Genomic DNA, 26,846 nt, shown 5'->3' with positions numbered 1-26,846 from the left:
TTCCTTCCTTCCTTCCTTCCTTCCTTCCTTCCTTCCTTGTACTGGGGTTTGAACCCAGGGCCTCATGCTTGGCCTGGTGTACTAGCCCCTAGAGCCACACCTGCAGCCCAGGTTTTGCTGGTTATTTTGGAGATGGAGTCTGACTAGGCTTTCTTTAAACCTTGATCTTCTGGATCTCAGGCTCGTGAGCAGCTAAGATTCCAGGGGGGAGCCAGTGATACCCAGTAGGGCCTCCCCAGATCCCATTCCACCACATCTGCTCTTTTATTTCCTAATAGCCAAATAATTATGCATAATCACGTCACTCAATGACAGGGGCACATCTTGCGAGCTGTGAGTAAGTGACTTTGTAATTATGCAAATGTTGTAGGGTATCCTCAAATAAACTTAGTTCTTACAGCCTGCTACACACCTAGGGATAAAGTATAATCTATTGCTCCAAGGCTACAAATACAAACATATACATTACTGTGCCAAATATTATAGGTAATATAACACATGGCTAGAAATTGTGTACCTAAACATATCTCAAGATAGATATAGTAGAAAAGAAACAGTAGAGGCTATAGTGGTCATATATGCCTGTAATCTCAGCACTTGGAAACTTGAAGCAGGAGGATTAGGTGTTCAAGGCCAGCCTATGCTATGTAACAAAACTATAACTTCACAAAAAATATATATAGAAAAAATACTAGGAAATATGCAGCAGGGTGTGGTGGCTCATGGCTGTAATCTGAACTACTCAGGAGGTTTCCATAGAGAAGATCACAGAAAGTACTTAAGAGACAAACCTGGGCATGGTAACATGGGTCTGTCATCCCAGGGATGGTGGAAAGAGTAAATAGGAGGATCATGGTTCAGCAGACCTAGGCAAAAAGCAAGACCATGCCACAAAAGTAACCAAAACCAAGAGGGTTGGAGGCATAACTCAAGTAGAAGAGTACCTGCCCAGCAATCACAAGACCATGAGTTCAAACCCTAGCTATCACAACAAAAATTTTTTTAAAAACTTAAGGAAATTCAAAATTTCTAACTCTATCATAATCTAAGGGAATTCCATTGTATATAGTTTGTCCCTAGTAGAAACATTACAAGGCACATAACTGCATCTTTCAAGAACAATAAGATGGGATTTTTGTTGCTTTTGCTTGTTTTTAAAGCCCGAGTCTTAGAAATGATCACAAGTCCACATCTGGCCCTAGGGGAAACTCAAACAGAAGGAAACAAAGTGCAGAGGTAAGGCCAATCCTAACTTTGACCATCTAGCCCAGACCTCCTCCAGGTAACCCCTGACACATTAAAGCTGAAGACCTGAAAACCATAAATGCCACCATAAACAAAGCCATGCAGAACTACCAGCACACCTAGGTGCCTGCATTCTTACAGCATCTCATACTGCTCCATGTCTTGGGCCCAGCCCAGCCCTGGGTCCTGGCCAGGTATTCTCTGAGCCCATAACAAAGCAGGGTCGCCAGAGATGAGAACCTATAAGGCAACTGAGTATGAAGGGAGCGTGCAGAGAGTGGGGACCAGGCTCCCAAGAGAGCAGAGAGAGAAGAGAGAAAAGATGGAAGGAGAGGTCAGCAGGGCATGGAAGAGAGCAGCTCAGGCATCAGGGCACAGGGGATAGGTCCAGTGAGGGAAGGGGATCCTTGGCACTGAGTCGGTCAGTGGATCTTGGTGGGAAAAGAAGACTTGTGGATCCCATTGTCAGAGGGAATGGCTGGCCATCTTCCATGGGCCTTCTGAGTTAGACTAGAGCATGCAGCAGGGCAGCCCAAGCCAGCCCATTCACACCTGGCAGATCTCCCTTTGTGACCATTTCTGTCCCTCCTTGCATTCTCTTGTTCACAGACCTCCAGCCCTGAAAAGCATCCCATCCCCCCAAACCCAAAAGCAAAAAAACACCACCAGCTGGGTGCTGGTGGCTCATGCTACTCAGGAGGCTGAGATCTGAGGATCACGGTTCAAAGCCATCCCAGGCAGGAACATCCCTGTGAGACTCTTATCTCCAATTAACCACCAGAAAACCGGAAGTGGCACTATGGCTCAAGTGGTAGAGTGCTAGCCTTGAGCTGAAGAGCTTAGGGACAGCGCCCAGGCCCAGAGTTCAAGACCCACAATCAAAAACAACAACAACAAAACCTCTTTCTGATCTGTCCCAATCCTTGTGCTTATTCCAACCCAGGCCACCAGCTCTTCCCTCCCTCCTGCAAAGACACCCCCTACCCCTGATTTGCTCCCACCAGCAAGACCAGAACCTGACTATAGATATGACTGTGTCTTTCCAGAACACCATGAGAAAGGCCTGAACCTGAAAAGCCATTCCCTGTGGCTGAGCAGAGACCCTGCCTAGATAGGCCTGCCAGGCTCTCAGTGGACTTACCTTCACACCGTCATTCTTCTTGTTCCCTCCACTCTTCCCTCCTGTGGAGGAGAGAAAGTAGAGGGTTAGCAACACCAGGCAGGGCACCAGGGCCCATAGGGCCAGAAAGAGCAGCATCCACAAGTATCCGGCAAGGAGCTAAAGAGTGGACGATGTAGGAACAGAGCTGGCTCAGCAGCTTGGGGGAGACTTCCTCCTCCTGCTGCTCCTGCTGCTGCTCCTGCTGCTGCGGTTGCTGCTTCTCCTCCTCCTCCCTCCTCAGCAGAAGGGGACTGCCTGTGTCCCACTGGTGGCCCTGGGATCCCCAGTTCCCAACAATTTCAAATACAATTCTCTGGCTTCATGGGTGGAGGCTGTATCCAGCCCGTCCAGAGACGGCAGGATCACTGCCTCAGCCTGGGGACTCCCTCTGGACGGTAGTCACCGCTGAGGCCTGCTGCCCGGCTGGGGGCTGGACCCTCCCCCCTAACATGCCCGCCCTCCCTGGTCTTCTCTAATTTTAGCCCCATGCTGCCTCAGAGGTCATGTGTCAGTCCTGCCTACTCACTCTAGACAGCTGCAGGCTGCATTTTGCTGGTGACAAGAAGCAGATGCCCCCTACTGGGGCCCACCCCTGTCCAATTCCCAGCCCCTGCCTTTCTCCCCAGAGGCAATCTCAGACTCAGTCAGGCCTCACACTGGGGCTGCCTATATTCCTGGTGGTGAAGAGCAACAACAGCTTCTTCCTTCCCCCTTCCTTCCCTCCCTCCCCTCCCCCTCTCTCTCCGAAAGGCCTTCCACCTCCACCTCTGTCATATCCCTTTCCTCCCTCCTCATTTCCTGGCTGGAGAGCCCTGGCAGTGGGCATCAGCCAGGAAGTGACATGACTGTCCAGCCTTGTCCTGCCTGGCATCTAGCTTCTTCAGACCTTAAGCACTACCTTAAATGAGGCAGGACTCCAGGAAATGCTTAGCACAGCACTGAGCCTATGTATACAGTTGGTGCTCAGTAAGCCACAGCCATGATTAGCTCTTCTCCAGGCAGTCCTGAGCATGTGAGCTAGGGAGTGGGGTCGAGGATGCCAATGTCCCAGGGACTCTCAGGGATGGTCTCGTAGCTGGTCCTGCCCCCAAGCTCCCCTGCCCCCCTCTCCCCACATTCCCACCTATGACCCCTCAAGACTCATCCTTGTTTCCCACTTACAAACCAAGCTATGGAAGGCTGCTCTGTCACCCATGTCTGGGAAGAGTGTCTGTCCCCTGCAGACTTTGTGAATTGGGCCAAGATGAAGAGGAGGAGGCAGGGGATTCTTGCCCATGTACCTGAAGGAGAATGTGCATCCAGTATGCCCAGATTCTGGTTTCTAAGAGATCACAGAAACCTCAGGCTTTCTATGAGATTTTGCAAGGCTTAAAAACTCATTCCAAACCAGGCGCCAGTGGCTCACGCCTATAATTCTAACTTCTCAGGAAGCTGAAATATAAGGATCATAGTTCAAAGCCAGCCCCAGCAGGAAAGTCCATGAGATTTTGATCTCCAATTATCTATCAAAAAGTCAGAAGTGGAGCTGTGGTTCAAGTGATAGAGCACTAGCCTTAAACAGAAAAGCTCAGGGACAGTGCCTAGACCCCCAGTTCAAGCCCTAGGACCAGCATTAAAAAAAAAATCCAAATTTTTTTGTCATTGTCTTTCTCCCTCCTCCCCCCCATGCTGAAGATCAAAAACAGGGTCAATGGGGCTGGGAAGGTGGCTCAGTGGTAGAGCGCTTGCCTTGCATGTATAAGGCCCTGGGTTCGATTCCTCAGCACCACATAAGCAAAAAGAAAAAAGCCAGAAGTGGTACTGTGGCTCAAGTGGTAGAGCGCTAGCCTTGAGCTGAAGAGCTGAGGGACAGCGCCCAAGCACAGAGTTCAGGCCCTACAACCGGACCCAAACAAACAAACAAACAAAAAGCAAAACAAAACCAGGGTCACATCTTAAATAATCTTAAATAGCCATTATCTATCTATCTATCTATCTATCTATCTATCTATCTATCTATCTATCTATCTATCTATCTATCTATCTATCTATCTATCTGTCAATAGCTGTGGCTATACAAAGCACGGTTAGAGATGGGGTGTAAACCATGGGGCCTATGCTACGACTCTAGACTAGCATGCTTCAGAGCGTTGCCATTGTTTTTGTTATTGTTGTTGTTTAAAAGACTCTGACTGTCTGGGATGGGAGGCTCAGCTTTCAACTTAACAAACAGCAGGACCTTGTCTAGGGAGAGCCTGATGCTGAGCCATGGCCTTCCCTCCTGGCTGGTCACACGGGCAACATGGTCCCTCTAGTGGAAGCCAGGCCTATGCCCTACTTAGAGCTGACCTCTGGCCACACTCAAGGCAGGCAAGCCTCTGTGCTGGCCCAGAGCTAGCCCCTCGGGCGAGTTGTTATATCTGTGGTCTATATCTGTTCTGCTGTCCTATCCATGCCCAGGGTTCCCCTAGAGACAGGCCTTAGGCGGTGCCAGCCTGGCACCAGCCTATGTGCCACAAGGAACTGCTTGCTAATCTCTTCCTCTTCTCTGTTTGGGGCCACCTGGTAAGGTACTTGGGTTCTCCCTGCCTTGACCAGCCTGCACTGGACACAGGTCTGAGAGGCTCCTGCTGCTCTCCTTGTTGGCCCAATCTGGTTATGACCAGTTGCTCTGGGTTTGTCAGAGCAATGCTAAAGGCAAGCTCTGCCTCTCTCTAGTCCTATGAGCTGGGGGTGAGTCAGAAAGCACCTCCTTGAGCTTCTGCTTCCTGGTCTGGAAAAGAGAGATGACACCAGCCCCTACTGCCTTGTCTTTGAGGTCACAGAGCAGAAGCTTGAGGGCAGCCGGGCACAGGGCTCTTGTGGTGGTAGGATGTTGCTGGTGTTCCCTCAGCCTAGCTCCATGTCCGTTGACTTTCTGTAAGCCTTCCCTCGGACTGGCCCAGCCAGAGAACCCCAGGATCTCCAGATAGATGGCTAATGAGGTCTTGGTTTGCTGACCTTTGAGTTCTTCTTCTTGGCTTTGTGGCAGGTGATTTAAGACTCAGTCATGTCACCATCTGCAGACCCCATTCTGGGGTCACCCAGCTACTCAATAGGACAATGATCCAAGTAGACTAATGTGGGGCTCCAGGCCCACTACCTACCAGAGAAGTTCCTGGTGGCCAGCATGGTGGTGAGGATGGCTCCCTGCAACGCATAAGAGGAGGGCCGGGAAGGAGGTGGCCGTGAGGAGGAGAAGAGAGAGATGAACAGGAGGGGCGTGGAGAAGGACAGGTAGACAAAGACAAAGCCTCTGCCCCTTCCCCATCATTTATCCTCCTTTCCCCCACCCCAGCAGCCCAGACTCACTTCCCCCTTCCTGGAGAAGCCAGCTTTGTCTCGCATAGCTCTTGGAACAGGGCCATCCAGGGCATGGATATTAATAGGTCCAATAGTCTGTCTGGCTAAATCTGTTGGACTTGTGGCCAGTGGGGAACCTCGAAAGGCCATGGAAACTTCTTGCTTAGGCAAGTATGGCAGGCCATGAGTCCCTCTACTGGGCTGAGAGTACCTCACTCCAAGACTAGCGCATCCTCCATGGCCCCTGAGCTCAGACCTGGAGGATTCACCATGGGGAGAAACCTCTCTCCACAAGGCTCTGGGGGGCACAGCTCCTTATCCTGACACTCTCTGATTTGGACCTGCATCCAAGTCAGACACTGTCTTAATCCAGTTGTCTGTGATGTTAAGAGTCCCTGAGTCCCACATGGCTCCCGTGATGTGTTGGAGCACCGTGCAGTTCTCCTAGCTTTGTGCCAGCCATCACTCCCTGGCTGTGTCCCTGTTCTCAGTCCTCATTCAAAGCCTAGGTGAGGAAGTTCCCAGAGAGCCAGGACTTCTACATCTGTCCTCCAGAGTCCTTTCAGGATGTGTGATGGCTTGCCTGTTACAGGAGGTACTGTCCCCACCCCATGCACTCACAGAACTTGCTGACAGAGGTAGCTCAGGGCCACATGGATCCCACAGTAGCTTTCTCAAGATAACAACCATTCTCTGAGTGACTTGACCATTCTCAGCATGTAGCATCTTGGCCCTCTGATCCCACTGTGGTCTCCCCAATCATATTTTGCCTGCATACGCTTCCTCCAGCCACCAGGAACCACTTGTGATTCCAAGGGCTGTGCAAGCCTTCACTCCGTTTGGAGCATCTTCCTAATCTGACTCTACAATGGGCTAATACCTGCTTGTCCTTCATCATCAGCTTAAATGCCACTGGCTCCAGGAAGGCCTCTTGGTATTCTTCCTGAGTCCTTCCACCCGGGAGTGCCACTGTGCTCTGGCATCCTCCCCTCGGTGAGGCACAGCACTCACCAGTGGCCCGAAGTATCCTGGTGTCTTCTCCACCCAGCACAGATGGGGTGTGGACGGGATCTAAGCCACTGCTCACTCCTCAAAGCCCAGCCCCACCAGCCAGCATGCAGTAACGTTCAAGACATGCTTGTTGAATCCGTGAGGAAAGAATGAGTGGGCCTGGTGGGAGGAGGGAAGGGGAGTGTGTCAAAAGACGATGGCCCAGTACCTTCAGCTTCCTCCTGGCATTGAACTTCTTCAGGCAGTCCACGGTCTCCTGTCTGTGCATACAGGAGGCCACAGTGGACCGGTGCTAGAGGAAGAGAAGGAAGTCTGAGATGAAGGCAGAAGGGATGCTGTGGCTGCCTGAGGTTCCCCAGGGTTGGTAGAGATGTAGCTGGGTAACTTTTGCTCTAGGGGGTGGTGCCGGGTGCTTGAAGTCCTGGCATTGAGACAGTCAGTGCCCATGTCACCCCTTGTTCCGATTCCAGCCCAGGGTCTTACCCATTTCTACATCATCTCCAAGGACTAGGAGGGCCAGAGACTTTTGGATTAAGCCTCCCGAGCCCCACATGGGGGCCATGAGGCCAGAAGCAGGAGAAGCCTCTGAGGGTCCCGGGTTCCGAAGCTCACCGATATCCAGGGGTGCTTGAGGGCCTCAGCGGCTGTGATGCGCTTGGATGGGTTGATGGTCAGCATCTTATTAATCAGATCCTTGGCTTCTGGAGTAACGGTGTCCCATTCCGGTGATGGAAACTGGAAGGGGCAGAGGGGCCAGGTTTGCCCAGCCTGCCCCAGGCCACCCCTGCGATCCCTCAGCCCCTGACTGGCAGGGGAGCAGTCAGGGGCCCTGCTGCCTAACCACTCACGTTTCCACAACCACAGCCTGGAACTCTCGTGGACCAGGGAATGGAACAGGGCCGCTGACCCTAGGACAGTCCAGAACATGGCCAATGGGAAAGGAGACCCAGCTCTGTCTTTCTGAGGCTGGGGTTTGTCAAGAGAGCAGGGCAGGGAGCCACAGTCTACACTAAGCCTGGGTTCAAGTCCAGCTTCCCTCTTCTAATCTGTGAGATCTGGGAAAAGTCATGTGAGCTCCTGAGCCATCCCTGGGGGCATTGTGAGGCTAAAATGCCATCTGAATCACCTGACACCTCACATGCCAGATACCGACCTTGCAGAAAAGCGGCACAGCCTAGTAGTCAGAAGCATGCTCACTAAGAGCCAGACTGCTGGGGGTTCAAATCCCAGTTCTATGTCTTGGCTATGTGATTGGGGCAGTGGTTTCTCCTTTCTGTGCCTTAACTTCCCTATCTATAAAATGAGGTAATAACAGTTATATGATATCACAGATTGGGCTAAGGATTAAATGTATAAGCAAAGTAAAACACTCAGAAGAGCACTGCAGAAGTACTAGTTACATTAGTATTGTTATAGATGAGAGAGAAAAACTCTGGCCAGTCCTCATTTCTTACCCCACATTGGTGTTGCTTCAGCCTTTTAGGGCCCCATGGGAGAAATGCCCAAACTTGGAGCCCCAAGCCACTTGGAGCCCTAGCCTTCTCATGGTCATCACCTGGCCCTGGTCAGCTTTTCCGCTTCTCTGGGATTCCTTCTCTGTCCCCGAACTAGAGAGTGGCAGAGGGATCTAAGTGGGCTGGGAAGGCAGAAGGGGAGTCCTGGACTCTCTGGGCCTCGCTGTGTGCTGGCATTCCCTGGGGAGGAGCAGCAGAGGGAGGAGGGGCTGGAGAGGGGAGTGGCACTCACATCATAGGCACCGGCTTTTATCTGCTGGTACAGGCGGTGCTGATCCTCATCCCAGAAAGGGGGGTACCCAACCAGCAGAATGTACAGGATGACCCCTGGAGAGAGGACCAAGACCATTTTAAACCTTTTGTGGGGCGGAAAGATAGGAGAGGGATGATGGCAGTGGAAAAGAGAGAGGGAGCCCGGGGAGCAAACGGGCCTTCAGAGGGACTCACCGCAGGCCCACAGGTCCACTGGCTTCCCGTATGGGTCCTTCCTCAGCACTTCTGGGGAGAGGTATCCAGGAGTCCCTGCGAACCCTGCTCCCCAGACACACACACAGGCAGACACACACACAGAGGTTGGCACGTGAGTAATCTGGAGCAAGATCCTGCCGGGAGAGGGGATGAGGATTGCCCTGGAGCTGGAAAACAGCCCCTGCCTCCCCCCCCCACCCTAACCCCCAGTCGCAATTGTACCAGCAAACCTCAGCAAAACCTCTGAACCCAATCTGATTGATAAGTACACGGCATGCTTGCCGTGATTCCCTGCTCCAGAGCTCACAGCCAGACAGCAGGAATCAGTCACCGAGCTGCTTCCTTCCCACTGTCGCTAGACCTCTCTCACAACCCTCCCAGCAGCCACTGCTAACCACTTGCTGATGGCCGGAAGTACAGATTCTTGTCCTTGTCTCCTGTGCAGAGAGCTGAGCCCTTTGCCTACCACACTTCTGGGTGGGAGCTGCCTGTGAGCTGTCTGCAGGCTTGGGCTCCATTCTAACTTTGCCCCTAAGTCCCTTGGGTGGTTTCTTTACCTTCCAGGCCTCAGTTTCCTCATCTGTCAAATACTTGCCCACGATTGAGAGGATTAGTTGGAATGAAGGACACACAAAACACATAAATAAGTAGCCTTAGTATTTAATTCCTAGTTGTTGAGTGTATGTGCTAAGCACCGAGCTGAGCTCTTTCTGCTCTTGTTCTTAGTGACCTTCATACAACCTTGAGGAGCATATTAGTATTGTTCCTTTGCAGATAAGAAAACGCTGGTTCTGAGAGGTGAAATGACTCATCTAGAGTCACACACTTCTTATGTAGCAGAGTCAGGATGTGAGCCCAGAGCTTAGTTCTTATCATTGATTGATACTGCCTTCTAAGGGCTGGAATTCGTCAGTAAAAGCACCTGACTAGCAAGCAGTACAAAGCCCTGTGTTCAAACTCCAGGATCACCAAAATGAATGAATGAATGAATGAATCTTGCCACTAAAAAGTAGCCCCAGGTTGTTGAAGTATGCGCCATTCTACCAAAATCCGTGTGCTGGGTCATCGGAGCTCAGGTTTTGGCTGTGCCTCTTTCAAGCTCACTGGACCTTTCCCATGCCTGTCCTGTCATCTGTAAAAACAGGACATTGACCTCCTATGCAGACACAAAGGGGCACAGAGGGTGTGTGCAGCAAGTGGCATCCAGATGCCACTGTGGTGACAGCCCTGCCTAGGCCAGGCCCTGACACCCAGCATACACCTCATCAACCCTCCCTTCCTCCCCCCAGCCAGAGGCCCCAGGAGCCCCATGCCACGCATAACTGCCACCCCTGCCACTCTCGGCAGCACTCACCAAACCATGCCTGCTGCTCCCCCTCCACCTCAATGGCCAGGCCAAAGTCCGCCAACTTGACTGCTGCGCCCTTGAGCTTGGAGGCCAGCAGCAGATTCTCCGGCTTCACAGAACCAGGAAGAGGAAAGGAGTGAGGGAGGAAGAAGAGGGGAGAGGAGAGGCTAAGATACAGTCAGTCGATGCTGTTTCTCAGCCTAGGCCTAGGGAGAGTAGCTGGACAAGCTCAAGCTTCCCACCCACATCCACCTCTGGCCACAGAATCCAGAGCTGCAGTGCCAGGAAGGGGATTCTCCTATGGCAGGACTTCCATCCTTTGTAACCTTTCTCCACCAGTCAGCCCAGGACTGGGAGCAGGGGCAGGGGGCAGGCAGGGCAGGATGAAATGTACAGCCACTATGATAGGGAAGAAGCACTTGCCATCTCAGAAACCCTTGCTCCAACCTCAGGCCTGTGTACTTCCTATTCCCTCCCCCTGCCAAGTTTTCTATGCACTAGTCCAAGTTTCTCTTTGTCTAGTTCTCATCCTTATGCAAAGATGTCTACTCTACCCAAAGGAGCCCTTGGTAACATCCTAGTTCTCATTGTCATGTGTTCTAAGTAGTTGTCATTTGTGTAAAGATGAGAAAACTGAGGCTGAGAGAGGCTGAGTAATTTGACCACTGTCACTCAGCTGGTAGGTGATAATCAAAATCAAGGCAAAAACACATTCCTTAATCCCTCCTGGCTGAGAGGCCGTGGAGCCCAATGGGCCACAGCTGATTTGGGGAAAGCCCTGAGCCTGGCTTCTGGGCCATCAAGGCTGCCACTGCCTTCAACTGCCCTGCTCTCCCTGAATCCTTCACTTCCTGCTCGTCTCCCCTGGAACTCAGAGCAAGGGGAAATAAGAGGGTGTCCTCCACACTTCTGGTCCTAGCACTGGCACACTTATGCAAGTGATTTCACTTCTCCAAGCCTTCGTTTCCTCCCAGAGTAATAGAGACAGTCCCTACCTGACTTGAGGGGTCCAGTCTGTCTAGATTGATGGAGACAATCCATAAAAACACCTTGCAGTGTTGTCTGTGTTAGTTTCTTGATTTCTAAGATGCACAGACTTCTTGCTTGCGGAGGTGTCTGGGGACAGCTGCTTTCTACTCTTCCTCCTACTTTCCCCCAGTGGGCCTTTCAAGGAGTCACACCTCCAACTTTCCACTGTCCAAAGCTAGCCCAGGCCCAGACAAATGAAGCTCCGGCTGCCTGCTTCACAAGGCCTCCTTTGTCCTCTGGGGACTACGTTCCCAACACATCCTGGGTCTCAGCAGTTTTCTGTCCCAATTTGCTGACTGTGTCACCAATTAGTGACAGAATGGCCTAAATCAAGGTGTTTTCCTCCTTTTCCAATTCCTCCTCCTCTTCTTCCTCCTCATTCCGTGTGTGTGTGTGTGTGTGTGTGTGTGTGTGTGTGTGTTTGTGTGTAAGGGCTGTAGTACAATGGGAACAATCTTGGAGGGCACACAAAAAGAGGGGCAAGGGATTCTGTGCGGAGGACTGTGACTAGAAGAAAGACTCCGATTGGATGGAGCATGCTCAGGAGGGTGTCCAGGGTAAGGAGGGGCCTGGAGCCATATCCCTTGTGGAAATGTGTAATACCACCTGCCAAAGACTCAGCAGCAGCAACAAAGCTGCCTGAGTCCCTCCAGGGGTGTTGGGAGCTGTATGCTTGATTGCTGTGGCAACATGACCAAGCAAAAGAAGGTTCTGAGATGGTGCCAGGGGCATCTCCCTAGGTGAGTTCACTGTCCCTAAAGGCCAGAGACTGGCAAAGTCACCCTGGAAGAGGTTGGGCCAAGCAGTAGCTATATGAAGTGACTTGAGGGGACCCTGAGGTCACAGAATCTGGCATTTGAAGGTCAGGTAGAACTGGAATGCATTCCTTGGGAAAATCTTAAAGACTTTTGCAGCCTTGGTTTCCTATTGGGCAAAGCAAGGATGCTTGTGAGCTACCAGCCACAGGCTCTGCAGAGGTCTGATGGGACAGAGCTGTGCAGCCTGTGCTGGCCGTAGACTCGTAGACCTGCCCCGTTCCTCCTTCCAGTCAGCTGAGTGAGGACTTGGCCTACCAGACATCCCAGAACAAGAACCCCAGCAGGAAGCTGGGCCCTGGTGGCTCACACTTGTAATCCTAGCTACTCAGGAGTCTGAGATCTGAGCATAGCGGTTCAACGCCAGCCCATGCAGGAAAGTCCTTGAGACAGTTATCTCTAATTAATTACCTCCCCCAAAAAGCCAGAAGTGGTGCGGTGGCTCAAGTGGTGGAGCACTAGCCTTGAGCAGAAAAAGCTCAGGGACAGTGCCTAGGCCTTGAGTTCAAGCCCCAGGACTGGAGCAACAACAAACGGACAGTAGCAGGCCTGTGTCCCAGGCACTGTGCTCTCAATGACTATGTGATTTCTCTGGCAACCCCCTCTCTAGGGAAGCCAGGAGGTCAAGAAATCCCTGGCCAAGTGGCTGGACCACTGCCTGGCTGGAATCTGAACCCAGCCCGCCCGCCTTTCCCACCCTGGTTGAACAACAAAGCATCTGGGCCTGGGCATCCAGAGCCCTGGGGCCCAAATCCAGTTGGCCCTATCTTCCTTATCTGCTAGTGGGGGAAATGTTCCCACCCGTCTAACTCAGGTGGTTTAAAGGGATTCCAGCCAGGTGCAGCCAGCTCGAGGGGGAGGGAGGGAGGGCAGGAAGAGCGCGGGCCAGAAGGGCTGCTGGGATAGGCTGCTCACCTTCAGGTCCCGGTGCACCACCCCCATCTGGTGGCAATGCAGCACAGCCTCTAGGATCTGCTGGATACAGTGACTGGGGAGAGAGGAAGGGGCGAGGCTGAGGGCAGGCCCTCTGAGAAGCTGGCAGAAGGCAAAACGCCCTGCACCCAGATACCACTGCCGGGCTCCACCTGGCACTCACCTGGCATCTGCTTCGCTGTAATACTCCCGAGCCACAATGTCTTCAAACAGCTCCCCACCCGTGACCCTGGGGAGACAAGAGTGGAGTCACCTCCTCACTGAGACTCCAGCGCCACCCAGCCTGCGGGCTCTCCGGGAAGTCATCTGGGAAGAGGGGCCAGCCCACTGGGCCACCTGCTATTCCAAGTCCCTATCCAGCACACCTTTCCTTCTTCCAACTGCCCCCCAACAGGGTCCTGACTGGCTTATGTTTAATTGGGACGGGGCTCGGAACACATGATTATGTTTGTTAAGCTCCTGAAAGCCCAAAGGCTTAGTTTTTTACTTTTCTATTTGCTCTACAACTTAGCTTTAACACCCTCTCCTCCCTTTATGTAGCCCAGACTGTACTTAAACCCTTGATCCTCCAGTCTCAGCCTTCCAAGTGCTGAGATTATAGACATACCGCACTACAACCGGTTATAACCTGCCTGCCTTTCCTCTTTCTTTGTTCTTTTTTTTCTTTTTCTCTTCCTTTCTTCTTCCCCCACCCCTCTCTCTTTTCCATGCTGAGGTTTGAACTCAGGGCCTTGAGCTTTCTAGGCTGGCTGGCTCTCTACTACTCGATTCACATGTCCAGCCCAGCTCTTTGGGGGTTATTTTGCAGGGGAAGTCTTGAGGACTTGTAGAACAGCTTTGAGTTACAGGAAAGTTGAGGAGAAAATGCAAAGTCTTCTCAGACAGCAAGTGTGTTTCACCCTCCTCTCCAATTATCGACAGCCCAGCAAAGCCTGTTCTAAAGCCGGTGGCATTGTTGATTTCTACCACCCACCCAGGAACCAGCCTGTCATTTCACTCTGGCTTTAACAAATCCTATTCCAAAAGGCAACTTTATATTGCCATGACGAATGGCAAACCGGCATCACTGGCCACAAATAGCACAGAAACAAAAATAAATATATGATGCTGGTTAAAAGTGCTTGGGGTTTTAATCAGCAAATGCAGCTTGTACAGCTTAGGTGATAAGACAGCCACATTGGAGAGACTCTGAATAGAAGAAGGAGTGCAGCCCACCCTGAAGACATTGGGGACCCCTCAGGCCACCCCTGCCCAGGCACCCCGCACCCACATGCAGACTCACAGGTCGAAGATCAGATAATGGTGTCCCTCCTCAGAAATGCTGTCATGGAGCCGCACTGTGGGAGGGGCCAAGGCAATTCGTTACATCTGGACACGCTGGTTGCCACCCACACCGCCCCTCTCAGTCCCATGTAGCCAATATCCCAACTACTCAGCCACTGAGTACACACTTGGCACTGTACGCTTTTCTAGTGACATCTGGACATATGCAGATGTCACACCAAGACCTCAGGCATTGCTGAAAAAAGCCTAGATCTAAAGACGGAAGACCTCTGTTGTATCAAAGTTGGACCTTCTCCCTTCTCCAATCCTCAGTTCCATTGGTGGGCAGGCTTGAGTCTTGGAAGAAGCCTGTGGCTCTAATTTCTGCCATGGACTGGATGGCTGTGTGACTGTGGACAAGTTGCTAAGCCTCTCTGAGCCTCTTCCTTTGCCTGGACTACAAAAATGACACTTTTTAAATTACAGGTGTGGCCAGGAGCCAGTGGCTCACACCTGTAATCCTAGCTACTCAGGAGACTGAGATCTGAGGATGGCAGTTCAAAGTCAGCCCAGGAAAGAAAGTCTGTGAGACTCTTATCTCCAATTAACCACCAGAAAACTGGAAATGGTGCTGTGGCTCAAGTGGTAGAGCATTCACCTTGAGCTGAAGAGCTCAGGGACAACCTCCAAGCCCAGAGTTCAAGCCCCACAACCGACAAAAAAAAAATGACAAGTGTTGTTGTAGAAGTATATGAGGTATACAGTTGGTACTCACACAGTGCTGGTCTTAAGCTAACACCCCTGTTCTGCTCCTATGTCTGAAAGACAATCAAGTTGTGGGAGCTGGGGTGGGAGTGACAGCAGTCTGTCCCTGAGCTCAGGCTGCTGTAAAGCTGCTATCTCTTCACAACTCATTTACCAGCAACAGAAAACTCCCAGGAACCCAGAGCTCCCAAAAGCACCTGAGCTTTTTAACAGAAGGGCCTAAGACCCAGGGCTGACCCTGAGGGCTCTGCCCTGTCAGCACAGGGCCAGCTGTGAGAGCAGAGGGCCCGGCCTTTCCTGAGCTACAGCCTAAAAATGTGCTCGCGGCCGGCCAGGTCAGCTAGGCTCCTCCCTCACAAAGAAAAGCCAGGCAGCTGCTAGAACAATGCGGCAGTTTATATAGCCACTGGCTTGGAATCATCTCCAGATCATGTTGTTTAGTGGAAAAGCAAAGTACATGCAGTATGATTCTTTCTAAAGAGGATGTATTCACTAAGCTTATGCATGGCACCAGTCTGGGAGAACTCAGAGAAGCAGCTTTAGAGTACCCATGGGAGAAAGAAGTAGGGGAAGACTGGCTTTTCACTGTAAGCCCTACGCCACTCAGTTTTGATCATGTATATGTTGCTGACTCAGAACTGAGCCTCCCTGGCAGGCAGTGATGGCTCATGTGATCCTAGCTACTCAGGAGGCTGAGATCTTCGAAGCCAGCCCAAGCAGGAAAGTCTGTGAGACTCTTTTTTCCAATGAAACACCAAAAGACTGGAAGTGGAGCTGTGGCTCAAGGTGGCAGAGCATTAGCCTTGAGCAAAAAATGTTCAGGGACAGCACCCAGGCTGTGAGTTCAAGCTCTACCTGAGCCCCTTGGATGGCTATGACTCTCATAATCACAAAAACTTCAGAGGCAGAAAGGCAAGTGGGTAACCCCTGGGGACAAGAGATAGAAGATGACAGGGCACAAGCTTAAATTAAAAGCTGGGAGCTGGGAGCTCCTGCCTATAATTCTAGCTACTGAGAAATGAAGATCACAGTTTGAAGCCAGCCTGAGGAAAATAAAAATCTTATCTTCTTATCTTCAATGAACTCCCCAAAGCCAGAAGCATAGAGTGCTAGCCAATGGGCAAAAGTGTTAGGCACTGAGTTCAAGTTCCAGTCTCAAACACCAAAATATCCAGAAGGGGATATGTGGTTCAAGTAGTAGAGTCCCAGCCTCGCATGAAAAAACCTAATGAGAGTGTGAGGCTCTGAGTTCAAGCCCCAGTACCAGCACAAAGAAACACAACCAAAGAGAATGCTCTAAAATATTAAGCCATTCTCCCCCCTAAGTCATAGCGGAGGATCAAACCCAGGGGTTATCTAGGCAAGCACTCTACCACTGAGCCATATCTCAGTCTTAGGGTTTTAAGACAAGGTCTTGTTTGGGTTTTTTTTTGTTTTTGTTTTTTTGCCAGTCATGGGGCTGGAACTCAGGGTTTGGGCACTGTCCCTGAGCTTTTGTGCTCAAGGCTAGTGTTCCACCACCTTGAGCCACAGCGCCACTTCCAGACAAGGTCTCATTTATATAATTCAGGCTAGCCTTGAACTCATGATTGTGTTGTTTCCATCTCATGAATGATAGGACTACAGGCATGAGCCACCACCTCCAGCAAAATAGTAAGACTTTCTTAAATGACATTATATACTGTCATGGTTTGGCTATGAAGTGTCTCCCCACGAAAAGTCTATGTGTTGAAAGCTGGGTTCCCCAGCTGGTGGCGCTATTGAGAGGTGATTGCATCACCAAACAGGCTCTCACTAGCTTTGTCCGTGGATTGACCCACTGATGAAGTCATAGCCGAATGGCTGTGTGGAGCTGCCGACCTAGTTGGAAGAAGCAGGTCACCAGGAGTGCCTGCTGAAGAGGATATCTTGTCCCTGACACCCCCAGTCCCACCCGAGGCACTGCCCTCTTCCCTTCTTCCCTTCTGGGCAGGCATGAGTGAGCATTGCACTCTACTAAGTACTTCCTAATATCCAGTTCACCACAGCTTAGAAACAACAGAGCCAGTCCCTCAGGGACTGAAAGATCTGAAACCATGAGCCAAAAGAACTACTTCCTCCCTTAATTTTTCTCAGCCACAAAAAGTGACATAAACTCATAGAAACTGACAGATGTGCTGGGCACTAGTGCTCACACCTGTAATCCTACCTACTCAGAAGATGAGATCTGAGAAGTATAGCTTGAAGTCCGTACAGAAAAGTCCATGAGACTTTTAATTAACCAGCAAAAGGCTGGAAGTGGGGCTGGGAAGGTGGTTCAGTGGTAGAGCGCTTGCCTTGCATGCATGAGGCCCTGGGTTCAATTCCTCAGCACCACATAAGCAGAAAAAGCAGGAAGTGGCACTGTGGCTCAAGTGGTAGAGTGCTAGCCTTGAGCTGAAGAGCTGAGGGACAGCGCCCAGGCCCAGAGTTTTAGGCCCCATGACCACCACCACCACCAACAACAACAACAAAAGGCTGGAAGTAGCAGTGTGGCTCAAGTGGTAAAGTGTCAGCCATGAGAAAAACAAGCCAATCAAGAACATGAGGACCTGAGCTCAAGCCCTAGCACCTACAGGCAAAACAAAAACAAAACAAATAAACAACAAAAAAACAACAGCCAGGACCAGTGGCTAACGCCTGTAATCCTAGCTACACAGGACGCTGAGATCTGAGGATCACGGTTCAAAGCCAGCCGGGGCAGGAATGTCCATGAGACTCTTATTTCCAATGAACCACCAGAAAACTAGAAGTGGCACTGTGGCTCAGTGCTGTGGCTCAGCTCAGCTGAGGGACAGTGCCCAGGCTCAGAGTTCAAGAGCTACAACCGACAACAACAACAACAACAACAACCCGACAGATGTTTTAAATATATAAAGCAAAATCTTTTTTTTTTGTGGTCCGGTCGTGGGGCCTGAACTCTGGGCCTGGGCACTGTCCCTCAGCTCTTCAGCTCAAGGCTAGCGGTCTACCACTTGAGCCACAGCGCCACTTCCGGCCTTTTTCTTTTTGCCTATGTGGTGCTGAGGAATCGAACCCAGGGCTTCAGGCATGCAAGGCAAGCGCTCTACCACTGAGCCACCTTCCCAGCCTTATAAAGCAAAATCTTAAGAGTACATATGGTAGAATCACATAGTAATACCAATATTTTTTTTAAGTAAGCACTTCTATACTTACCATTCATAGCATTTAATCTACTGGCCTTACTAGCTCTCCACTCATCTATTTTAATTTCTTAGTGCATTTCAAAGTGAAGGTCAGGCTTCATTTTTTTAAAAAATGTGTGTGGGTACTGACTGTCTTTTTAATTTGTAGAATCCAGCGACCATAGGTTAGCCAGGGTTATGCCCCCAGCCACCCTACCATGGGGGCGCCTGGCCGGATCCACTTCTGGGAAGCCTGCACACAGTGCACTTGGAAGCCCACATTCCCCTAGTGCTGATGCTAGACGGGGAGCCTGCGGGAGAGTCGCAGTAAGCGAAGCATTAGTGTGCCAAGGCCACGCATGACTACATTCCTTCTCCTCACCCGCCTTCCTTCCAGGATTCTTGGAGAGTGGATGCTTTCTATCTACTCTGGTGGGAGGTCAGCTTATTCCCTTTCCCAAATGGGAAGCCATGCAACAGCCAGAACCATCTAGAACAAGGCCCTTTGGAAGTGTGCCAGAAAGGCTGAGATCCGAGATCCACCCTCTGACCTCGGCCTCAGGACCTGAAAAGGCCTCAGGGCTCGTAGGATGCACCAAGCTGGGGGAGGTTTTCTCCACCCCAGACTCAACTGTGCTGGTATGAATGGCTGCCCACCTGAGCTCTTCCTAGCAGACTCAGAAGCAGGCTCTTTGGGGGGTCGAGGGTTATTCTGGTTGCTTTGAACTCTGCTACAGCCTGAGCGGGGTGGAATCACACCCCAGAACCCAGGAATAGGAGGCAGGCCTCCTTACAATTCCCTGTCAGAATGAGGACCACTCTGAAGAACACGTCAGCCCAAGCCCAAGAGAACAGGTAGGATTCACGGGCTACCACTGCAGTGGCATCCCTCCTCTTGCTACAGGGCGTAGAGTGTTTGTGTCTAATGAGTTGAATAGTCACTTGACTTTTAAGGATTTGGAAATAGAATAAGCCAAGCATGATGTGTCATGCCTGTAATCCTAGCACTCAAGAGGCTGGGAAAGAAGGATCCTGAATTTGAGTCTAGCCTGACCTGCATAATGAGACTTGGTCTCAAATAAAAACAGAACAAAAAGTCATAAGACAAAACAAATCTGAATTGGGTTTGGTCGTACATTCCTGCAATACCAGTATTCCAGAAGTTGAGGCAAGATTGTGAGTTTGAGGCTAGCCTGTGTTACATAGTTCCTCTCCCACCCCCCAAGCATAGAAGAAACAAGTCCGTAGCCTAGTTTTTATTTATACATCTGAAGTCATGAATTTCAGACATTCTTGTGATATTTTCTTTTTTCTTTTGGTACCAATACTGGGGCAGGTTTATACCTGTCTCCACTTATTCCTATTTCTATTTTGCATCTAAACCTTCAGAGTGTCCAAAAGGTCACACAGCAATGAAACAGCAAACCTAGGGTATGACCTGCAATCTGTCATCCCCAAACCCATAGCTTAGTCCTCCTAGTAAGGCTGGGAATGGGAAGGGGAGAGAGGTGCAAAATAGAGGGAGCAGCACTGACTAGAGATGGAGCAGCACACGCAAGTGTACACAGACACACACATACATGTGCCACTCAGCCTCTTTAAGTGCCGGAAGTTTAGAAATCACTCTCACCCCTCCATCACACACCCAGGAGACACTGGAAGCCCAGGTGAGCTGCAGGTCAGCCCTCCTCCTCTCCCCTCCCCCCCACCACTATGGCAGGAGAAGGGAGGGTATAAATAGCAGACTGAGTTGTTTCCTCCAGGAGTGAACCCTCGGACCCTGGGACCCCAGGAAGGTGTGGTGGCTGCTGTCATCGCAGGAACCCTCCTTACAGAGCTAGCTCCTCCACCAGGGCCTTGGCATCTGCTGGCAGCCTTGAGAGCTGAGACCCAGGCCCATGCCAGGCCCACCTTTCCACCTTTGCCAGTGCTCAGGCCTTGCCCTTGCTCAATGTTGAAAAGGGGCCCAAGAGGGCAGCTTATCTACCAACACCACCCTGATAGCTGGGTCTCACAGCTGCTCCTCCCCTCATGACCCAGAGCCCTGACTGCAGGGACCTGCACCCATTAGCATAGGAGTGGGGGTGTCAGGCAGTGGGGCTCTGTCTGCGGTGGGTCCATCTCTGTTCTGGCTCCCAGAACACCTGCCCCGCACCCAGCTTCTCCAGGGACAGTCCACACTAGGGTGGCAGGGATGTGGGTGGGCCCTGTAGGGAGTGGGGGGCTGGGGAGTGGGCCCCACCACCGTGCAAGGCGAAGCTCCCCCCTGGCCTATTTAGATCTCTCTGGAGCTCGGGGAACAGCTTTTCTGAAGGAGGCTGCGGCAGGCAGCATGGGACTGGAGGAAGGGCCTTTTCTTCACCTTCCCCCGAACCAAGCTGGTCTCCAGTCGCATGGAGCCATGCAAGACGCCCTCTCTCCCACTCCCGTCGCCTCCTTCCCCGCAGAAAGAGAGCAGCTGCACCCCTGGGGCTCACCGATGTTGGGGTGCTTCAGCAGGCGGCAGATACGGGCCTCCCGTTCCAGCTTCTGGTGATCTGAAACACAAAGGCCAGATGAGTCCCCGGGAGGGGAGGACCCTCCCCCAACACCCCAGCCGCTGTCTTTTGGGACAGCAGTGGGGTGCGCTGGAAAGGGGAGCCCTGGGTCTCCCAGACTTGTGTGAGGCCCTGCCTATCGATGCAATCAGGTTCTAGGATTTTTCAAGTCACTTTCGGTGTGACAAGACCAAGCCCTCCCCTCCCCCAAGCCTGGGGTGCCCCCCTCTCCACCTGGGGTGCCCCCAGCTTAGCTTATGCTGCCCCCTTGCCTGGGGTGCCCCGGCCTAGTTCCTGCCCCCCTCCCCACCTGCTGCACCCCTCCAGGCCCACCCTTCCTGTCCTGGCTGTAAGGTCCGTTCCTAATGGCTAGCAGACTCCACCCCCCTGGCAGCAAAGTCTCCACCCAGTACCTGCGTTACCTAGGCAACTGGGACACCTGGAAGAGGTCACATCTGCATCTGCTGGGGTCACATCTGAATTTGATGTAGCCACACCTTTCTCCACCCATACCCTAGATAAGGCCTAGCCCAGGCCCAGACGCTCTCTCTCTGCTCTTTTCTAGCTCCTTCTCAGCTCTTTCCTTCTCTTCTCTTTCCTAGCTCTCTCTCTTTCCCACCTTTCCCAGATGCGCTCTTTTCTCTCTTTTCTAGCGCTTTTCTCTCTCTTTCCCAGCTCTCCCAGCTCTCTTTCCCAGGCCTTTCCCCACCGTGTGGAGGACCAAGATGGCCTGGTGCCAGCCGGAACGATGAATAAACCTACCCCTTACCTGAATACCACGTGCGTGCTGCTGTTCTTATTCGGCTACCTCTTTTTAAAAACCTAACACTGGCCTAGCAGACAGACTGCTGCTGGATTCTTCCCCCTTTGCATGATCGGCCCTCTGGCTCTGACACTAGCAGCTCTCAGCACAGGTGTCTCAGCGTGCCCCCATGCATCACTCACCAGCCATCAATCCACCTGTAGACATCACTAGTTGCTAGCAACCTGCCTCTACTGCCATGATGCCAGGGCCCCTTCTGTGTTCTCAGTGACCTCTGAAAAAATGTCCCTCTATCTCATAGACACTTATGTCTTTAAAGGCAGAGTCCCTGCCACCACCACCCCTACCTGAATGCCTGGTACACAACAGACTCAAGAAATGGCTAAATGAAGCCAGGCACCAGTGACACATGCCTAGAATCCTAGCTACTCAGGAGGCTGAGATCTGAGGATGGCAATTAGAAGATAGCCCAGGCAGGAAAGTCTTTGAGACTCTTATCTCCAATTAACTACCACAAACAAAACAAAACAAAATGAAAACACCTGAAAGTGGAGCTATAGCACAGGTGGTAGAATGCTAGCTGTGAGCACAAAAGCTCAGGCCAGGGTGGCACAAAGAAAGAAAGAGGGGGGGAGGGGAAGAAGAACTAAATGAAGGACAAATGACTGACTGTGTGCTCTGCACAGGAGCGCCTTCCTTTCAGAAAACTCTGGGGTGGGGACAGAGTGTCCCTAATGCCTATAGGACAGAACTTGTATGTGGCAGCTTCAGGACTGGCCCAGAGCCCTCGGGATCCCCATTCAAACTCCTGGGGACTTCCCATCCACATAGGAGAACCTTGCTGAGCACCTGCTATCTGTGGCCCCCAACACTTGCACCACTAGGAACACGATCCAGTTGGTGCTACCACAGTCTACTGCGGACTCCACTGCCACTTTGCACAAAGAAAACTGCAGTCTGGGCAAATGAAGCGTCTGTGGTGAAGGAGTAGAGCTGAATGCTTTCCCCAGTGCCCCTTACAGTATTTTTCTCACAATTTGGAAGTTAATGCCTTGAGTTCAGACAACAGGGTTAAAAGAAACTACTAGCAAATGTAGACTACATGCAGAGCATCCCTTCATAAACATAACGAGATACCTTGGGGATAGGACTCGAGATTGACCACAGAATTAATGCTTCCATATGCATTGTGTAGACATAGCCTGAAGGTAGTTATCCAATATTCTCACCATTTTTTTTTTTTCTGTGGTCGTGGGGCTTGAATTCTTGGCCTGGGCGCTGTCCCTCAGTTCCTCAGCTCAAGGCAAGCGTTCTCCCGCTTGAGCCACAGCACCACTTCTGGTTTTCTGAGTGGTTTATTGGAGATAAGAGTCTCACGGACTTTCCTGCCCGGGCTGGCTTTGAACCGTGATCCTCAGATCTCGGCCTCCTGAGTAGCTAGGATTACAGGCGTGAGCCACCAGCGCCCAGCCTTTTCACCATGCTTGCGTGAACAATGTGTGGAATTTGCCACTTCTAGTGTCACATGGTACTTGGAAAGTTTTGGATGTCTGGGTTGAGGATATTCAACCTGTTCTGACTATGAGCCAGGCACTGCTTTATACGCCTTCCAAGCCAGCTCAACAATCCTCTGCAAGAAGGACCACCAATTGCTGGCTTTACAGAGGAAGGTCATAGATTCAGAGTTAAGTAGAGTCCAAAGTCACACCCTTAGGTGAGCCTTGGTGGAGCAGTGATCAAGCCATACCTTGTCATCAGAGGGTCAGACTCCAGAGCTGGGCTTCAAACTCTGGGTGAACAGCCACCACCACACCACCTGTCTCATGATGGGAACTTTGGGGCCCACAAAGAGGAGGTCACATTGACTGACACGTAGAGGCCAACCAGGACTAGAGCCTAGTGACCAAATGACCCCTCCAGAGCAGGCAAGGAAGCTGAAAGGTGAGAATGGTGGACAAAAGCTCTAGTCTTGTTCCTGGTCACCCAGATCCCCACCCCAGAGCAACATCTCTGCTCCCCAGCGGCTTCTGAAGCCCAGGTCAGTGGTAAAATATGGCTTTGCCAGCAGCAAGGCAATAAAGTCCACTGTGTCCACACCATAGGCTCACACTACCCCCCCCCTCCATGCTGCCAGCCTTGGCAGGACATTCTCTTCTCACCCTCCCTTCCAGCCTCCCTCCATACCCTCCACGCACAGACACTGATTCCTGGACAGAGGAGGCATGGTCATCCAGGGAAGGCTGAGATCCAGCTCTGAACATGCCCTGTTCCACCCCAGCCTAGCAGGATCAGAAATGAAGTAGGTCGAGGTCAGGATTCTGAGAGGACAGGAAGTCTTCCAGCCTAGACCACACCCACTAAATCGGTAGGGCCCAAATACAAGGTGTTTTTTTTTTCTTTTTCTTTTTCTGGTAGTACTAAGGTTTGAACTCATGCCCTAACTATTGCTTGGTTTCTTGTTCTGCTGGAGCTCCATGACTTGAATCATACCTCCAGCCCTGGTTTTTTTGCCAGTTATTTTGGAGATCCAGTCTAATACACTTTTTCATACAATCTATCCTCAGACTTTGCTCCTCTAGCTCTCAGCTTCCAGAGTAGCTAGGATTACAAGAGTAAGCCACTGGGGCTGGGAAGGTGGCTCAGTGGTAGAGCGCTTGCCTTGTATGCTCGAAGCCCTGGGTTCGATTCCTTAGCACCACATAAGCAAAAAGAAAAAAGCCAGAAGTGGCAGGGTGGCTCAAATGATAGAGTGCTAGCCTTGAGCTGAAGAGCTGAGGTACAGCGCCCAGGCCCAGAGTTCAGGCCCCACAACTGGACTCCCCCCCCCAAAAAAAACAAGAGTAAGCCACTATTGTCTGGCTCAAGGCAGGATTTTGATATTTTGTTTTGTTTTGTTTTTTTGGGTCTGGTCGTGGGGTCTGAACTCTGGGCCTGGGCGCTGTCCCTCAGCTCTTCAGCTCAAGGCTAGCACTCTACCACTTGAGCCACAGTGCCACTTCTGGCTTTTTTCTTTTTGCTTATGTGGTGCTGAGGAATCGAACCCAGGGCCTCAGGCATGCAAGGCAAGCACTCTACCACTGAGCCACCTTCCCAGCCCAATTTTGATATTTTTTTTCCATGTGACCAGCCCAGGAGCCCAGTGGCACCGATCACTGACAGGGAATGCTGGCCACCCAACCTTGCACTGTCTTTCCAGTAGCCCAGCCTGCAGGAAATGCATGAACGCTGTTCTCGTACATCCCCTGCTCAGTGCCATCTTGTGCATGGATGGTGGCTGTCACAGAGTTCATGTGCTGAATGAAAACACATACTTGGTACAATAATGCTAGAACCCTGCACGGGATGTTTTGAAATTCTAAAGTTCAGAGACTTGAAGACATGGAGGGACCATGTTTTTCCAGACCTCTGAGGCCCTTTGCTCTGTTATGTTAATGGAGAAACTAAGACCCAGTAATTAAAGGAGAAGCCTTCTTTTCAGAATTATTTTTAGAACTCAGAGTTCTGAAGGCCCCATTCTTGGATTTTCCCCTGAACTCCACACCAAACCAACAAGATCTCTCTGTATTCTGCCTCATTTCAACTATGTGAGCAGCAACCACTTTGGTCCTCTTTCTGGCTTCAGGCATACCAAGGTCCTTTCTACCTCAGGGCTTTTGCACTTGTTCTCCTCTGCGTGGAATGATTTTCTCCTGGACCTTCTCATAACTGTCCCCTTTCACTGAGGAAGCATAATGTCATCTCCTCAGAGATCTTTCCTGGCTGCCTTCTCTTTTCTTCTTTTGCAGGTAGGTACTAGGATTTGAACTCAAGGCCTTGAGCTTACTAGACAAGCACTATACCACTGAGCCACACCTCCAGCCCTTTTTTAACTTGTTATTTTAGAGGTAGGATTTCACTTCCTAGCCAAGCATGTACCTGGACCATGATTCACCTGTTTATACTTCCTAGAGTAGCTGCGATGACAAACACGTGCCACTATATCCGGCTTCCTCTGTCGAAGTGGAGTCACGTGGACTTTTTTGCCGAGGCTGGCCTGGAACCATGATCCTTCCAGTCTCAGCCTCCCTAGTAGCTAGGATCAAAGGTAAAAGCCGTGGTCTGGCTGCCTTTTCTTTATTTTATTTTATTTTGGCGGTTGTGGGGCCTGAACTCTGGGCCTGGGCACTGTCCCTCAGCTCTTCAGCTCAAGGCTAGCGCTCTACCACTTGAGCCACAGCGCCACTTCTGGGTTTTTCTGCTTATGTGGTGCTGAGGAATCGAACTCAGGACCTCATGCATGCAAGGCAAGCACTCTACCACTGAGTCACCTTCCCAGCCCTGTGGCTGCCTTTTCTAAGAGTGTCCTTCCTGCTCTGTCATTTCCTTCTTACCCTGACTTATTTTTATAGTAGTATATTAGTACTGCTGCTCGAAACTACCCAGTTTATGCATATGTTATTTCAAGTCCTAGATCCTAGAAAACTGTGTGAGCGAGGGCAAGACCTTGCCTGAATATTCTCCACAGGGCATAGAACAGCCAGCAGCATGTCCAAGGTCCCAACACAATCATCAGAGTCAGATTTCAGTCTATGTTTGTAATCACAGTGCCACATTGCTTCCCAATATAGTAATTAATTAATTGGTTACCAGTCCATCTACTCATCAGAGTTGCACAGTGGTGAAAGGTCACAGGGATTTGTCACGGGGATCGTCTTAGATTTTCCCTTAATGCCCAGCATTCCATCTCAAGAGGTTTCTTCTACCAAGCACTGGTGGCTCATGCCATAAGCCTAACTACTCAGGAAGCTGAAATTTGAAGGTCATGATTCAAAGCCAGCCCAGGCAGAAATGTCTATGAGACCTTTTTATCTTCAATTAACTACCAAAGACCCAGAAGTTCAGCCTTAGCTCAAGGGGCAGAGCACCAGCCTTGAGTGAAAATGGCCAAGAGACAGCACCCAAGCCCTGAGTTCAAACACGAGTACTGGCACATGCGTGTGCACACACACACACACACACACACATCTTTTTCCCACCCTGGTGGCTGGGTCAACTCAGTGTGGGGAGGCCAGGTTGAAGACACGCTACAGGAAGATTCCTGTAGCCAGAGGTTCTAACAGGGCACAGCAAGGCAGGGCACAGCAGGGCAGAGGAAATGCAGTCATAGGCCAGCTAGGCTCTACCTGTAGGAGACTCTGCTCCAACAGATAGTTGGACATGGGGTTCTGGCAGAAGGGACAATGAGCCCAAGTGGAAAAGTCTACAAGACTGGAAGCAGGAATCTTCTCCTTCTGCAGAGCATTAACAGGGTTTCCTATCCTGGGAGAACAAACTCCAAAGACCAGATATACAGGGAAGAGAAGCTAGGAGGACGGGAATGGTGGGCCTTACTTCCTCCTGGGGGCCTTCTCTTGGGGCTCTGAATGAAGCTGAAGTATAGCCCAGAGGCGCTCCTGCCATATTTTCAATGGTGTGTCCTGAGACTGGCTGCTTGGGACCTAGGAAGTGACCCCTCTGCTCGCCCGTGGA

At 51.1% G+C, this 26,846-nt stretch overlaps 1 protein-coding gene across 2 annotated transcripts in view; it reads right to left on the bottom strand.

The window, feature by feature from the left end:
* Nucleotides 1-26,846, bottom strand: part of Camk2a (calcium/calmodulin-dependent protein kinase II alpha) — a 65,120-nt gene that overhangs the window by 17,562 nt on the left and 20,712 nt on the right. For both annotated transcript variants that reach the window (XM_013025509.1, XM_013025510.1), the window contains exons 3-13: nt 20,516-20,575; nt 14,129-14,183; nt 13,010-13,075; nt 12,829-12,901; nt 10,076-10,178; nt 8,701-8,784; nt 8,486-8,580; nt 7,352-7,474; nt 6,948-7,031; nt 5,533-5,575; nt 2,387-2,427 (exon numbers count right to left, since the gene is read on the bottom strand). In XM_013025509.1, the coding sequence (XP_012880963.1) occupies nt 2,387-2,427; nt 5,533-5,575; nt 6,948-7,031; nt 7,352-7,474; nt 8,486-8,580; nt 8,701-8,784; nt 10,076-10,178; nt 12,829-12,901; nt 13,010-13,075; nt 14,129-14,183; nt 20,516-20,575 (827 nt within the window). The remainder of the gene's footprint in view (nt 1-2,386; nt 2,428-5,532; nt 5,576-6,947; nt 7,032-7,351; nt 7,475-8,485; nt 8,581-8,700; nt 8,785-10,075; nt 10,179-12,828; nt 12,902-13,009; nt 13,076-14,128; nt 14,184-20,515; nt 20,576-26,846) is intronic.

This window comes from Dipodomys ordii, unplaced genomic scaffold, assembly GCF_000151885.1.
Source record: "Dipodomys ordii isolate 6190 unplaced genomic scaffold, Dord_2.0 Scaffold85, whole genome shotgun sequence".
Taxonomy (NCBI): Eukaryota; Metazoa; Chordata; class Mammalia; order Rodentia; family Heteromyidae; genus Dipodomys; species Dipodomys ordii.
The sequence above is the reverse complement of the archived record's forward strand: the minus strand, read 5'-3'. Positions and strand labels throughout refer to the sequence as shown.